This window comes from Microtus pennsylvanicus, chromosome 5 (genome assembly GCF_037038515.1).
Source record: "Microtus pennsylvanicus isolate mMicPen1 chromosome 5, mMicPen1.hap1, whole genome shotgun sequence".
NCBI lineage: Eukaryota > Metazoa > Chordata > Mammalia > Rodentia > Cricetidae > Microtus > Microtus pennsylvanicus.
In genome coordinates this window covers 90634279-90647582 of record NC_134583.1, presented here as the reverse complement: position 1 = coordinate 90647582, position 13304 = coordinate 90634279, and the positions used below count along the sequence as shown (strand labels likewise).

General features: G+C 50.9%; 1 protein-coding gene across 4 annotated transcripts in view; it reads left to right on the top strand.

Moving 5' to 3' along the window:
- Nucleotides 1–13304, top strand: part of Lgals12 (galectin 12) — a 25329-nt gene extending 12025 nt beyond the window's left edge. Inside the window, exons 1-10 of one of the 4 annotated variants that reach the window (XM_075973384.1) lie at nucleotides 2261–2390; nucleotides 2592–2762; nucleotides 5320–5408; nucleotides 5542–5755; nucleotides 8058–8177; nucleotides 8945–8983; nucleotides 9711–9737; nucleotides 10220–10308; nucleotides 11781–11931; nucleotides 12525–13304. In XM_075973384.1, the coding sequence (XP_075829499.1) occupies nucleotides 2694–2762; nucleotides 5320–5408; nucleotides 5542–5755; nucleotides 8058–8177; nucleotides 8945–8983; nucleotides 9711–9737; nucleotides 10220–10308; nucleotides 11781–11931; nucleotides 12525–12671 (945 nt within the window). In that variant the 5' untranslated portion in view covers nucleotides 2261–2390; nucleotides 2592–2693 and the 3' untranslated portion in view covers nucleotides 12672–13304. Of the gene's footprint in view, nucleotides 1–2260; nucleotides 2763–5319; nucleotides 5409–5541; nucleotides 5756–8057; nucleotides 8178–8944; nucleotides 8984–9710; nucleotides 9738–10219; nucleotides 10309–11780; nucleotides 11932–12524 lie in introns of those variants that run through there. The other 3 variants (XM_075973385.1, XM_075973383.1, XM_075973386.1) reach the window with 3 other exon arrangements.

The following is a 13304-nucleotide window of genomic DNA, read 5'->3' as shown; positions in this document are numbered from 1 at the left end:
TATTACTTCAGGGAAACTTCCCCCTGGTTTTCCTCTGGGTGAGCCAGGGAGGATGTTGTTAAAAATAAACACTGGACCCGATTCAGCCCCTAAAGCCTTTGATGTCTCAAGTGTGACCATGAATTCAGGCTTCTCAAGAACAGGATGTTGCCTTTCCAGCGCACCTTGTGACTAGCCTGAAAAAGTCACAGACATTCATAACAATATTACAAATTATTTGTGTTCTGAAGAGAATGATTTTAACCACAAGGGTCTAGGGGAAATTCTAATAAATAGATCGTAACAGGAGTTAATGGGAACAGTCTAGGAAAGGGGAATGAAGCAGAATGATAGAAACCCACACTGCCCTCACTGGGCAGCTCACAACTGCCAGTGCACCAGCTACAGGGGATCTGATGCCGTTGTGGGCATTTGCGCTCAAATGGCATATACAGGCATACACGAAACATAAATAAAAATGATAAATAAATGAATACCACAAGAGCAATGGGATGAACCCAACACAAGACACAGGGGACTTGTTCATCACTGGGAAAGGAAAGAATGTTCATTTCATGTTGAGAAAAATGAAGCTGGACCCCCAATTCCCAAATACACAGAAATAATTCCAGCTAGGCTAAATGGGGGAGGGGCCAGCTGCCAAGATCTGTCCACTCTTCCTGACTAGTTTTCCTCCTACTGCTCACACCCTCTGATTATCCCATCTAGTTCCCAGGTGTTGGGAACTGGCTCCTAGGTGACCTAGAGAGAGAGACTTCCTGCCACCCTTCTTCCTTTACTGCCCCAGAAGGCCCTCATTGGCCACACCCCTCACCACTGGACCTTGGAGTTTGAGGAGGAGAGCACAGACCACTGCTCTAATTCAGGCCCAGTTGTGACCTCTAAAAACTGTATGCTGAATCCTGACCCCTAGAACCTCAGAAATGTGATTGTGTTTAGAGACACAGCCTTTGCAGAAATAATTAAGATAAAAATGAGGTCTTGTTGGTGTACCCTAGTCCAATATGATTGCAGCCTCGCATAAAAGGGAAAGTAGAACCCAGCTCCAGAGAGCAGAGACAACCAACTGTTTGAGAACAAGAAGAAGCCGGGTGCCACCCCAGGATAGAGACCCCAGGAGAAACCCAACCTGTCAACACCTGATCTTCAACTCCAGCCTCCAGAAGAGACAAAACAGAATTCTGTCGTCTACAACCCCACCCCAGTCTGTTGTGTTCTGTTGTGGCAACCCAAGTGAATGAGTAGAGCCTCCCTCATTTCCTAGCTGAACTGAGTGTGGAGTGGGGGAAGGGCACCACTGGCCCTGGGGACCCAGATCTGACTACAGTGCAGGGCGTTGTATCCTGGCTCAACTGGTCTCTCCAGCTGTAGTTTCTCCTCCCTACTGTACATAGCATTTATTTATCCTGAACATGGTAGGGACTGGATTTCCCACAGAAATGCCTTTGGCTCGGCTGCTCCACCTACCCAGCAGGAGCTAGTCAAACTCCCTGGCTTGTGCTCTCTGTTACAAGCTAAGTCGGGGTTCCTCAGACACTCATGCACAACAGAACTGCCTGCGGGGCCAGTTCTTGAACTTCACCCCTAAAATGCCCTCTTCAGTAGGCCTGGGGTGAAGGCCCCACAATTCACCTCTCTGGCAAACGTCTAGCTGAGGAGATCAGGTGAAGTAGCCCAGCCAGATCCCTCAGCCCAGGCCCCTCACTTGCTCTCCTCTGTCCCAGGAACGATTTTCCTCTTCTGCACCCGGCTCACTTGGCATTCTGTCTCCCCTGGTCCTGCCAGGAATTCCCTGCTGTCAAGTCTGACCCCGCGGTTAAACTAACTAGACTAAAGACAAGTTAGGCTAAAGTTGAGAAGGTATGCTATTTTTAAAGGAGAAGCTTTACTGGAATCTGTACCAGGCCTGGAGGCCTCTCCTAAAACACAGCTCTCTAGGCCCAGGCTCAAACTCAACACCCAGCCATGGTCACCCTCTTGACCCACAGGTGAACTGACTGTTCAGAGAGAAGAAATGGGAGGACACAACACGCAAGAGCACAGGCTGTGTTCCCACCAGCCCAGGCTGCTCTGTCTGAGCCCAAGAGAACCCTCCTTTCCCTTTACTCGCCCCACTTTCTTGTGACCCCAGCTGGTCCCTGGCATTTGCAGCTAACGCTGAAATGGTCTCAAGGGACTGTACGACTGGGAGAAAAGGGAGTAGGGAAAGAGGCAAGGGAATGAGGACAGGAGGAGCCAGGAAGCTGGGGGCGGGGCCTCTCAAGGAACCTGCACACGTGTACCACTACCATCCCTTCCTCTGACCCGCTGAAGGCCCAGGTGAGCCCTCGCTGAAAGGAGCCAACCCCAGGCTTCCCTTTGAGATGGCGGAGTGCTTCAGACGCAGATGGGTTAGTTAACCGGCCCGGGACTGAGAGCCAGCTACCAGCCCCAAGACACGGCGTTTCTGCTAGCAGCATTCAAAGCTGCTGCAGTGTACCACGGCTGGGGGCGGATCGGGGGCTGGTATGGGTCCTAGAGTGGACCACTGACCTTCCCAGGTCTGCTCCAAAAAGCATTAGGACTCCATAGGGAACTAACAGCTTGAACAGCTGTTGCAGAGGCTGAAGACCCTGCCTGGAAAAGATTCGGTGGGGGACGGCGCTGCTGGAATCAGGATTGGCCGTTGAGTTGGAGTTGCCCCGCCTGCTCCCATGTCCGCGGCTGAACACCTGGACCCGATTCCTGACAGCTTCATCCTGCAGCCGCCGGTCTTCCACCCGGTGAGTAGTCTTAACTCAGTTGAGGAATCAGCTGAATTCCAGCTTGCATGGGAGTGACTGGGCTCCCAGGGTCCTTGTCTCTTCAGTTTGCCTCTTCTGAGCGGGGTGGCCAGAAGAACGGAGGTGGGATTGTTGAGAGAGACGCTAACGACTAAGGGTAGCTGCTTCTCCGAGCTGGAAGGAAGAGCCTGGGACCGCTCCCAATCAGGAGTAGTGGAAATCCCTCTTTCCTTCCTCCCGTTCAGTGCCCAGGAGACTGCAGCCCAGCAATTCTCTACAGAAGGCCCAGCTCCCAGCAGACACCGCCACTAATGAGCACGGGTTATTACCTTGCCCGGCTTGGTCGTCTCGTCCCTAGAGGACTCCATCACTCAGTTAATTAACGCATTCTGCCAAGAGCCTGGGAACTGGAAGCCACTGTGCTGCTGGGTCCTGCAAAGCTGTGGGTACCATGGCCATGTGGAGAGCCTGGCCTCTGGCGTCTCCCCAGGCGCCTGCGTAATGGGCTGAAGTACCGGAAATCTCCTGGGCACCCATCACCTCTTCACAGGCTAAGAACCACCCCCTGGAGGGCCTCCCTGGGGTGGTCTGGGTTCTCTGATTACCACTGGGTGTTGACAAGAAATACATGAAGGCTGACGCTGTGACCCCGCCACCGGGTTCACCTGCTGGCCTGTTGGCAAGCCTTTTGCAGAGCTCCCACAGTGCTCAGATAGTTGCTGAGTCTGTTGAAGGGAAAGGCAATGAGGCTCCAGTTATAAGGGGCTACGGTCTTAATGGGAAAACATCTAGCCAGTGCCTCTATACTAGGGAGCTGAGGGCCAAGCTAGCATCGTGAGCTAAGTGCTCTGAGAACTCGGGAGAGGAAAAGCAAAACAGTGTCCAGATGGAGAGAGAGAAAAAAAGGTGAGAGGGAACAGGCCCAGAAAAAGAGGTGAAAAGTGTATGCGTACTTTAGGAAGGCCAGGTGTAGCATGATTAATAGAAACTCAGAGACAGAAATTGGGGTTCAACCTGAAGACCAGAAAAGCAAAACAGCCAGCCACTGGTTCTTACCTCCACCTCAGTCCGAAATGGTGATCTTGCCTCCAGGAAGCCTCAGAATGAGACTGAGCCTGAGAGCTGTCTCCTCCCATTTTATAATCCTCTCTAGTTCTGGGATTAAGGACGTGCGCCACTACCGCCTGGTTTCTATGGCAAGCTAGTGTGGCCACTGGGATTAAAGGTGTGTGTCATTGCTGCCTGGTCTGTATGTCTGGCCAGTGTGGCTGTTTTACTTTTCTGATCCTCAGGCAAGCTTTATTTATTAAAATACAAATGAAATGCCACTGCAGCCAGGCACCCTCTGTGTGAGAAAAGATGGGCCCTGGGGGTGACTGACCACTGTTGGGTACCTCCGAGAGTTCACAGCAGGGTCCGCTTGCTCCCAACTTCTCCAGTCTTTCCTCCTCTCAGCTCCTAAACTCTGGACACTCACCAGTCCTCAGACGTTTCCTGCCCGGGTGGCATCCAGTGGGTGAACTCCTCAGTGGGGTCACAGTAGCCTGTTGGTGCTCTAACAGGGCGGTGAAGCTATATTAGGCTCCCCTCACCACCACCCCAAGCATTGTGGTTTTAACATCTCTGCCCAAGACAGGAGAGCTTTGAGAAGACCTGTGATGGTTCATTGGACTAACCACTTGATGGGATTTAGAATTGCCATGGAAACAAATCTCTAGACAAGCCTGTGAGGTATTATCTAGACTCCACTAATCAAGGTAATGAGAGTCACCCCTCAGTGTGGGGTGGCACCATTCTGGTCTGAATCCTGGTCTAAATAAAAAGTGTGCATCAGGATAAGCAGCAGCTTTCATGGCGGCCTGAATCCTGACTGGATACAATGTGACCAGCTGCTTCACGCTCCTATTGCCGTGACTTCCTGCCATGATGGACTGTCCCCTGGAACTGTGAGGCAGAAGAAACCCTCCCTTCCTTCAGCTGCTCTTGTCAGGGGTCTTGTTAGAGCCATGAGGGAAGTAACTTACCCTGGAATATCAGAGAGAAAACTGGTCTTCCCCACAAGGACACTTTCTCTTGAGGGCTTATTAGTTACTTTGTCTTATTGCTGTGAAGAAAAAAAAAACTTAGCAGAAGCAATTTAAGGCAGGAAAGGTTTGTTCTGGCCCCCAGCCATAGGAGATGTGTCCACGTGCAGGGAAGGCGGTAGGAGGTACCACTCTCACAACGCAAGTGTCAAGAATCGAAGGCCATGGAGGCTTGAACACCACTGGCCTTTGCCTTTTTATTTGGTCTAGAAGCAGCCTATGAAAAGGTACTGTCCCCGTTTAGGGTGGTTCTTCCCACTTCAGTTATCCTTACCTAGAAAACCCCTCACAAATGTTCCCCAGAGTGTGTTTCTGCAGTATCTGTAAATTTCATCAAGCTAAGAGTCGAGATTAACTTCATAGTGGGGAAGCTAAGTTTCCTGGTCTTTCCTCTCCACCACACCCACCCCTACACACAGGAGTCCCTGGTTCCGCCTCTAAGTCGGCTCACCCCGTTTCTCTTCCCTGTTCAGGTGGTTCCCTATACCACAACAATTTTCGGTGGCCTGTATGCGGGCAAGATGATCATGCTGCAGGGTGTGGTCCCTCTACATGCACGAAGGTAAGAGGGACTGTCTAGGACTTGGTAGAGCCCAGATTCAGGGGCATCAACCTGGGGTTCCTCTCTATCTTCAGAATGTCTGTGGGTCTCTGATCAGAAGGGCGTCTCAAAAGTCACACAACGCCGCCACCAGGTTTCAGGTGGACTTCCAGTGTGGGTGCAGCCTGCACCCTCGGCCAGATATTGCCTTCCACTTCAACCCTCGCTTCTACACTGTCAAACCCCATGTCATCTGCAACACCCTCCAAGGTGGAGTCTGGCAGAAAGAGGTCCGGTGGCCTGGTGTCACCCTGCAGAGAGGTGCTAGCTTCCTCGTCCTCTTTCTCTTTGAGAACGAAGAGGTGAAGGTGAGTATAAAGGAGACGTATCAAGCAGCCCAGGCCTGGCACCCTACACCATTCCTTCTCTTGTCCAACTTTCCGTGGCCCTGTGATAAACAGCACTGTGGAGAGGGGGCTAAGGCTGCTCTGGGCCCACACAGCAGTAAGAAAGCACTAAGGCCCCTGGGTCTAGCGGGCAGAGGAATCCACTTCACGGTCAGGGCAAGCACTTGGAGGGCTTCTGCTGGGTGCCAGGCACTGTCCTAAACCCTTTACGAGAATGTACCCATTAAGTCCTCCCCACAAGGTCTGAGGTGGATACTATCACAATTCCCTTACAGCTGAGGCAGCAGGAGACAGGGGGAGTACTTAATGCCCAGACTTTGACCTCCAATATGAGCCTAGTAGACAGATAATGAGACCTTCAGAAGGCTCCACAGGACAAGGCTGCTGTAGAGGGAATTCCTACTGCATACAAATTAACCCCAACTTCCTGAGCCTTGGTTTCCTTCCTGTAGATAGGAGGAGGAGAAGGATAATGGCAGTGATAACGGTGGTGGTGGTGGTGGTTGCCCTGAACTGCATGGCGACCATTGCTGTTTGACAAAGTTCCAGCATTTCAACATTGTAGACAATTCTCCAGCACCTTTTAACTTTCATTCTCACTACGTGTTATGGGAGTTCCCTTATGTCTTTTTCTTTGGGAAATTCCATGCGGGCTCTGAAGGATGAAAATGTGTAAAACAGCAGCCTCTTTAAACAAAAGAATTCCTAGGAAAAACTTCCCTCCACCGTGGAACCATATAGCCGGATGATTCTGCGCACAGGAATCCTGTTGTGCCCTCGTGATTACACCAAGAATAGGAAAGTTGAAGATTTACTACGGACACACTTGACGCCAAGGATGAAATGCCTACAGTTCAGATCCAGGGCCTGAAGCCATTAGGGCAAGAGTTCATTTAATAAGTACAGAGAAATCAAAGTGGAATAAGGGGAAAGAGAAAGACATCTTGATCTTCTCTCCCAGCAGCATATGAGGGGAACAGGCCCATATTGTAAGACCAAGACACAAGGGAGGCAATTAGGGGACAGCTCAGCACAAATGCTGCATTCTGCTCCTAGTGATATTACCGTGCACGAGAACAGATCGCAAGATATATGATGAAACCCACTTTAAGAGTTTTATTAACAAAGAGAAGGGAGAGGGAAAAAGTGGGTGGTGGGAGAGCGTGGAGTGTCTGTTTGTTAAAGGCTGTTTAGTGTATGCGCATAGGGGTTCACATAGCCACATCACACAAAGATTACGGTGACCACTTTGCCCATAGATTACCTAGGGCATAAGGCCCTAGGGTAAGTAGGTAGTTTGCATGAATGTTGATGGTGCATGTGAAGCCATGGGACCCAGAAACGCTAATGCCTGGGGTGACTAAGCATTCTGCCTGAATGATGATGGCCGTGGGACCCCGGATGTAATAGAAATAACAACACCTAGAGGAGTGAAAATTGCTCTTAAATTGTAGTGGAGTGTCTGGGCCCCAGAAAAAGTCCTTTTCCCAAAGTCATGCATTTGGTTAAAGGCCTCCATTCCTTCAGGGACTTGAGGAAAGTTCCTACTTGCTAAAAGCGGTCATTCTTATCTCTAGTGGGAGCAACTTGCCAGCCCCATTGGTGTAAGAGGGTTACTGGTGGAGTTACTGACCCTTTGAGCACAATAGGCATTTATATACTTGCTCGACTCAATACTTTTGTCTCAGGAAAAAGGTGTAACGAAGTCAACGGCCGCTTTTGCCCCTGAATCAGTGAGCCTGAGTTCACTCTTGCCTGTGGCTAAATTAAGCACAAAAGATGTAACTGTTTTCAATAAACTCGATGGCAGCCATCCTGATTCACCCTCAGATTTTGTCCATCTCCCCATCCCCAAACCCCAACCCCAACCCCAGGGATCCATATTTCCTCTTTGCTACCTGAACCCTGCCAAAGCAGGTCTCCAGCAGGCAGGGGCAATGATAATGATGACAACTCACACTGGCTGAGAAGGGAGAGCTCCGTCAGCACGTGGACAGTGCTCTGGCTAGGAAGGGAGAGCTCCTACTCTGGCTAGGAAGGGAGAGCTCTGTCAGAGCACATGGGCAGTGCTCCTGATCGACTCTGCCACCTACAGCTCTACAACCTTGGGCAGATTACAGAAGTTCATCTGTACAGTGCACCTGTCTTGCAGAGTTTGGAAAAAAGTCAGTAGAATCTAGGGAGGCTTGCTAGGGCCTGGGAGAGATTATGCAAACAGTGAACAGTGGGCCACTCTTCAGCTGGGCTCTGTCTGCTTCGCCAGGTGAGTGTTAATGGACAGCATTTTCTTCACTACCGCTACCGGCTCCCACTGTCACGTGTGGACACCCTGGGCATATATGGTGACATTTTGGTGAAGGCTGTTGGATTCTTGAACATCAATGTAAGTTTTCTTGGAGCCAGGACTAGGTCAGTGGTGGCTTCTGACTTCCCCTGATCTGGACAGGTCTGGGGCTCGCTCACTCACCCCAGACTGAGAGACAGAGGGAGAGCTTACATGCCCCAGATAACTGAGAGAGACAAGTGCATAAGGTGTCAGAAATGAATGGGGTGGGAAGAAGAGAAGGTGACTTCAGTAAGGAAGCCCTGGAGCCATAGACAAGAATCTTTCCTGTTGGTGGAATCTGCTTGTCACTGAGGGGGTCAAAGGATTCGGCACATCAGGGTCCATGCAAGCTGCAGTTTGAAAGATAGACCCTGGGCTGGAGAGATGGCTCAGAGGTTAAGAGCAATGGCTGCTCTTCCAGAGGTCCTGAGTTCAATTCCCAGCAACCACATGGTGGCTCACAACCATCTGTACTGAGATCTGGCACCCTGCTCTGGCGTGCGGGCATACATCGAGGCAGAATGTTGTATACATAATAAATAAATAAATCTTTAAAAAAAAAAGAAAGATGGACCCTGTCTACCCAATTAACTTATTCAAAATACAGCTAAATGTGTGGCTCAGTGGTAGAGCACTGCCCTGGCAAACACAAGGCCCTAGGTTCAAACCTCAGTGCTGCCAAAAACAGCCCTGGGTTGGTTCAGTAAACCTGAGGTGGGGCCAGGAATAGAAATGTTCAACACAGCAGCTTTAAAAGGCATGAGATGCAGACAGGGGCTTACAGTGGTCCCAAAGGCTTGTGGCTCTTTTTTCTTTCTTAACAGCCATTTGTGGAAGGCAGCAGAGAGTATCCAGTTGGATATGTGAGTTTCTTCTGTTTTTTTTATTACATTTATTTATTTTGTATATGTAAATACATGATGTGTCCATGTGTGTATGATGAGGAAACCATGCGTGTGTGGAGGTCAGAGGACAATTTGTAGGAGTTTCCTTTCCCCACATGTGTCCAGGGAAGGAAGTCAGTTGTTAGGCTTGATGGCTCCCCAGCACAGATATCTGAGTCTGGGGAGCAAGGCTGGACAGTCATGCTTAGACGCCAGCTGGCCTCTGTCCTTCCTGCACATGGTCGCACAAGGCCCAACCGACCCTTCCCTCACTGCTGTGGACACCGGCAATATGCCTGGCTCCCTTCAGTCCCTGGAAAGCCTGGATTTGCTTCTCCTCTCCTATCTCCAAGGTATCTAGCTACCTGCAGAGGCCCATGATGCCCATTGGAAGATACTTTCTATGGAGTTTTAGCTCCTCAGATCAACCCTGCAAGATGACTGAGGTTGGCTCACAGGACAAAAGAGGGAGATGAGAGCCATGACCTTGCTAGAGATGTGGGATGGCAGCTCCACCCCCCTCCACCTCTTCCACCACTCAGAGAGGGTATCTTAAGATTCAAAGGATCCCCCACTGGGAGCCCAGTCACTCACCTGCTGCTAGGGGAGGCACAAACTCTGTGTCCCCCAGTGCAAGCAAAGTAGGAAGACCTCTTTGCCCAGACAAATGCTAACAGCCTCCCCTGCCTCTTTCTCTCTCCTTCAGCCCTTCCTGCTGTATAGCCCCAGACTGGTAAGTGGCCGTGTTCTAGGTCTCTCCTGGAGTGTAGTCCCATTTCAGCTCCCTGACTTCCCGGACTCTGTTTCTCTGTAGAACACCACATCAGTGGGTGAGGCAGCTCTAGGCTGAACTCCAGGTTCATCTTACCCTCTTCACTTACTCTGCAAACAGGTATTTAATACTTCCCTGTGACTGGCTCAGTGCCAAGCACTAGGCTATGGCATCCATCCAGTCCCAGACCTCCAGTTGCTCATAGGTGACAGAGTGACAAACTACTGCATGCTTGCTGTATACGGTTCAGAGCACATCTGTAGAAGGCACCAGGACACTGAGCACAACCTGGAGGTGCTTACTGGCAGGACTGAGTCTCCTAGCTGCAAGCCTCTGGAGAAACTCACCTACCCTGGTGTCCCTGGGTCCCTGAAGGTAGCCTGCTGGTGAGGGACCCTGACACCCCTATGATCACCATCTCAGTCATTTTCCATCTCTGTCAGGAGGTGCCCTGCTCACGCACTCTTCCTCGGGGTCTCTGGCCCGGGCAAGTCATCGTAGTTCGAGGACTGGTTTTGCAAGAGCCAAAAGAGTAAGTATTTAATTTCTAAAAACTGAAGGGAGGGAGGGAGGGAGGGAGGGAGGGAGGGAGGGAGGGAGGGAGGGAGGAAGGGAGGGAGGGAGGGAGGGAGGGAGGGAGGAAGGGAGGGAGGGAGGGAGGGAGGGAGGGGCGGACCCTATGGTTAAGTTTCCAGCATCACCATTTAGCCCCTTATTACAGCAGAGCAAAGAGAAGTAGGTTAGCCCAGGTTGTAGAGATTGTGACCAGGGTTAGGGCTGGGAACGGTAGCCCCAGTCATGGATGGTGCGTCCCTGTGGAGTGAACTAGCTTCACATCACAAGCCCCAGAAAGGAACCTTTGCAGTTGAGACCCAGATAGGAGATATGGCCTCCTACGTTTTCACAATGCTTGGTTTAGGAAACAAGCTACCCTAGAAAGGAAGTGTTTGGGAGCCAGAACCTAGAGGCGGCTAGAAAATGGATGTTTCCTGGCTTCTCCTCCAGTGGATACTCAAACCTCGACCTGTAGCTTTGATCCATTTAGACCAGAGGCTTCAGTGTCCCCTAATGTCACCCTGACCACGTTCAACAGAGCCCTAGACTTGGTAAGAGATTCCCTTTAGATGCCCATTAAAACTCTGGAGCGGGAGAGATGACTTAGTATCTAGGAACTCTCCCAATACAACTCGAGGGCTGGAGTTCAGACATCAGCACCCATGGAACAAGCCAGGTACACTCATAACCCCCAGCACCCATGGAGACAGAGACAGGAAGAACACCGGGGCCTGCTGGCCTCTAGCCTCACTGAGAAGCTCAGCGAGGGAGCCTGTTTCAAAGAAATAGCAGAAAAAAATAGAGGACACCTGATACCCTCCTCTAGTCCTGGCATGTACACACACACACACACACACACACACACACACAATTAAAAAGATACAGGTGCTGTATTCTGTAATAACTCTCTAAGCAAAGTACCATTTTCATACTCATCTGCTGTTCTGCACAAGCAACTTACATGTTTTTTCACTTAATTCCAACAGCCCAAGACGAGAACAGCACTCTTGTCCTCCCTAATTTACAGACGAGGAAACACACGGAGATTAAGAGACTTGTCCAGGCTGCAGCTCTGAAGCTACAAAGCATAACCCCTGCAGCCTGGTCCTTATTGCTAATCTCTTTGCCAATGTGTTAGGCCCCATCCTGACAACAGTAAATGTTAGCTGCTGCTGTGATCACAGCTCTCCCCACTCGCAGAGCAATGAATGGAGGCTCCAGCTCTGCCTCCATAGGCTTCCAGTCAGGGATTCAAGTGTGATATCCATGCGCTATCTATGCCTCTGTGCTGTTGTGTATCCAAGTGTCCCTCCCAGAGCCTGACACGGAAACTTAATTCTCGGAAGCTAGCCAATCTTCCAGTGGTTCTCTGCCTCCAGCCTCTGCTTCAGAGATACAACAGCCTGAAGGCAACAGAGATTGATCCACTTCTCCTGCTGCTTCCTGTAGTTTCACCCTGAGCCTGAGGGATGGGGCCACCCGTGTTCCTGTGACACTCAGAGCTTCCTTCACAGACAAAACACTGGCCTGGGTCTCCTCCTGGGGACGAAAGAAGCTGATCTCAGCCCCCTTCCTCTTTTACCCCCAGCGATTCTTCGAGGTAGGTCTGAGTTGTCACATCTCTTCTGGAGCCCATTCCCATAGTGATCTGGAAGACTATGGGCTACATCCGGGTATGAATGAGCAGACCAATACCCTGGAGCTAGGTAGGCAGAGCCAGTCCCACAGAGAGACTGTCCAGACATTGGCCTTCAGTACTCTATACTGATGCCAGAGACACTGGGCCCAGAAACACAGGCATAATGAATGCAGGTGGGGCCAAGCATCTGCTGTCTTGAAAAGCTGCCCCTAAGCCTCTACTGGCCAGGTGTGATAGAGCACACCTGTAATGCCAGGCCTTGGAAAGTAGAGGCAGAAGGAGCAGGAGCTCAAGGCTAGTCTCAGCTATATAGGAAGCTTGAGGCCAGCCTGAGCTGCATGAGACGTGATCTCGAGCTCCCTTTATGGCTCCAGTGTGTAACCAGGATTGAGAACATTTCCCAGTGGAAAGCAACATTGCAGATGGTGAACTTTAACCCCTGGGCCTGACTGTCTCTGGTCACTGTGTCCCCTCATTAGAGGAGGATTTCTCTAGTGGTACACCAGGGAGGGTTTGTCTGGAAGCCCACCACCCAATCAGGTTCTTCTTACCAGGTACTGCTTCTGTGCCAGGAGGGAGGGCTGAAGCTGGCACTCAATGGGCAAGGGCTGGGGGCCACCAGCCTGGACCAAAAAGCCCTGGAGCAGCTGCGGGAGCTCAGGATCAGTGGAAGTGTCCATCTCTACTGCGTCCACTACTAAGGAGGACTCCAAGGGCACCCCAATCAGAGAAGAGGAAGGGCAGCTGCAGCCAGGGCTCCACAGTACAGCCTCACTCTGCCGTCCCCACTGGACCCTTGATCTGTCATCGCCACGTCAGGCCTATTCACATCAGGTCACAAGATTACCTCTACAAGGGCATCAGGGCCCCACGACTAGGGAGGGCTTACAGCTCTGTGCCTCTTCCACCAGGAGCTTGGTGGCTCTGTTTTCCTAGACTGTACTCAAGGGAGACAAACTTTATAACCTCACAAAGACATCCACACATTTATTGAATTTTAATCAATTCTGAAAGCAAGGGTCCAGGTCAGTGTTGTGTCCCTGCACTCATCTTCAGCATTCAAACTCTGCCTTGGTCCTCCTGCCACCACTCCATAGGGCCATGGGGCTAAAACTCTAGCCAGGCCCAGCCTCTGAGGAGGCGAATAGAGTGTGAAAAGAAAGCTCCAGGCCTATGATCAACACATCCCATCTATCCACATAGCCCCAGGCCTATGATCAACACATCCATCTATCCACATAGGCCCAGGCCTATGATCAACACATCCATCTATCCACATAGCCCCAGGCCTATGATCAACACATCCCATCTATCCACATAGGCCCAGGCCTATG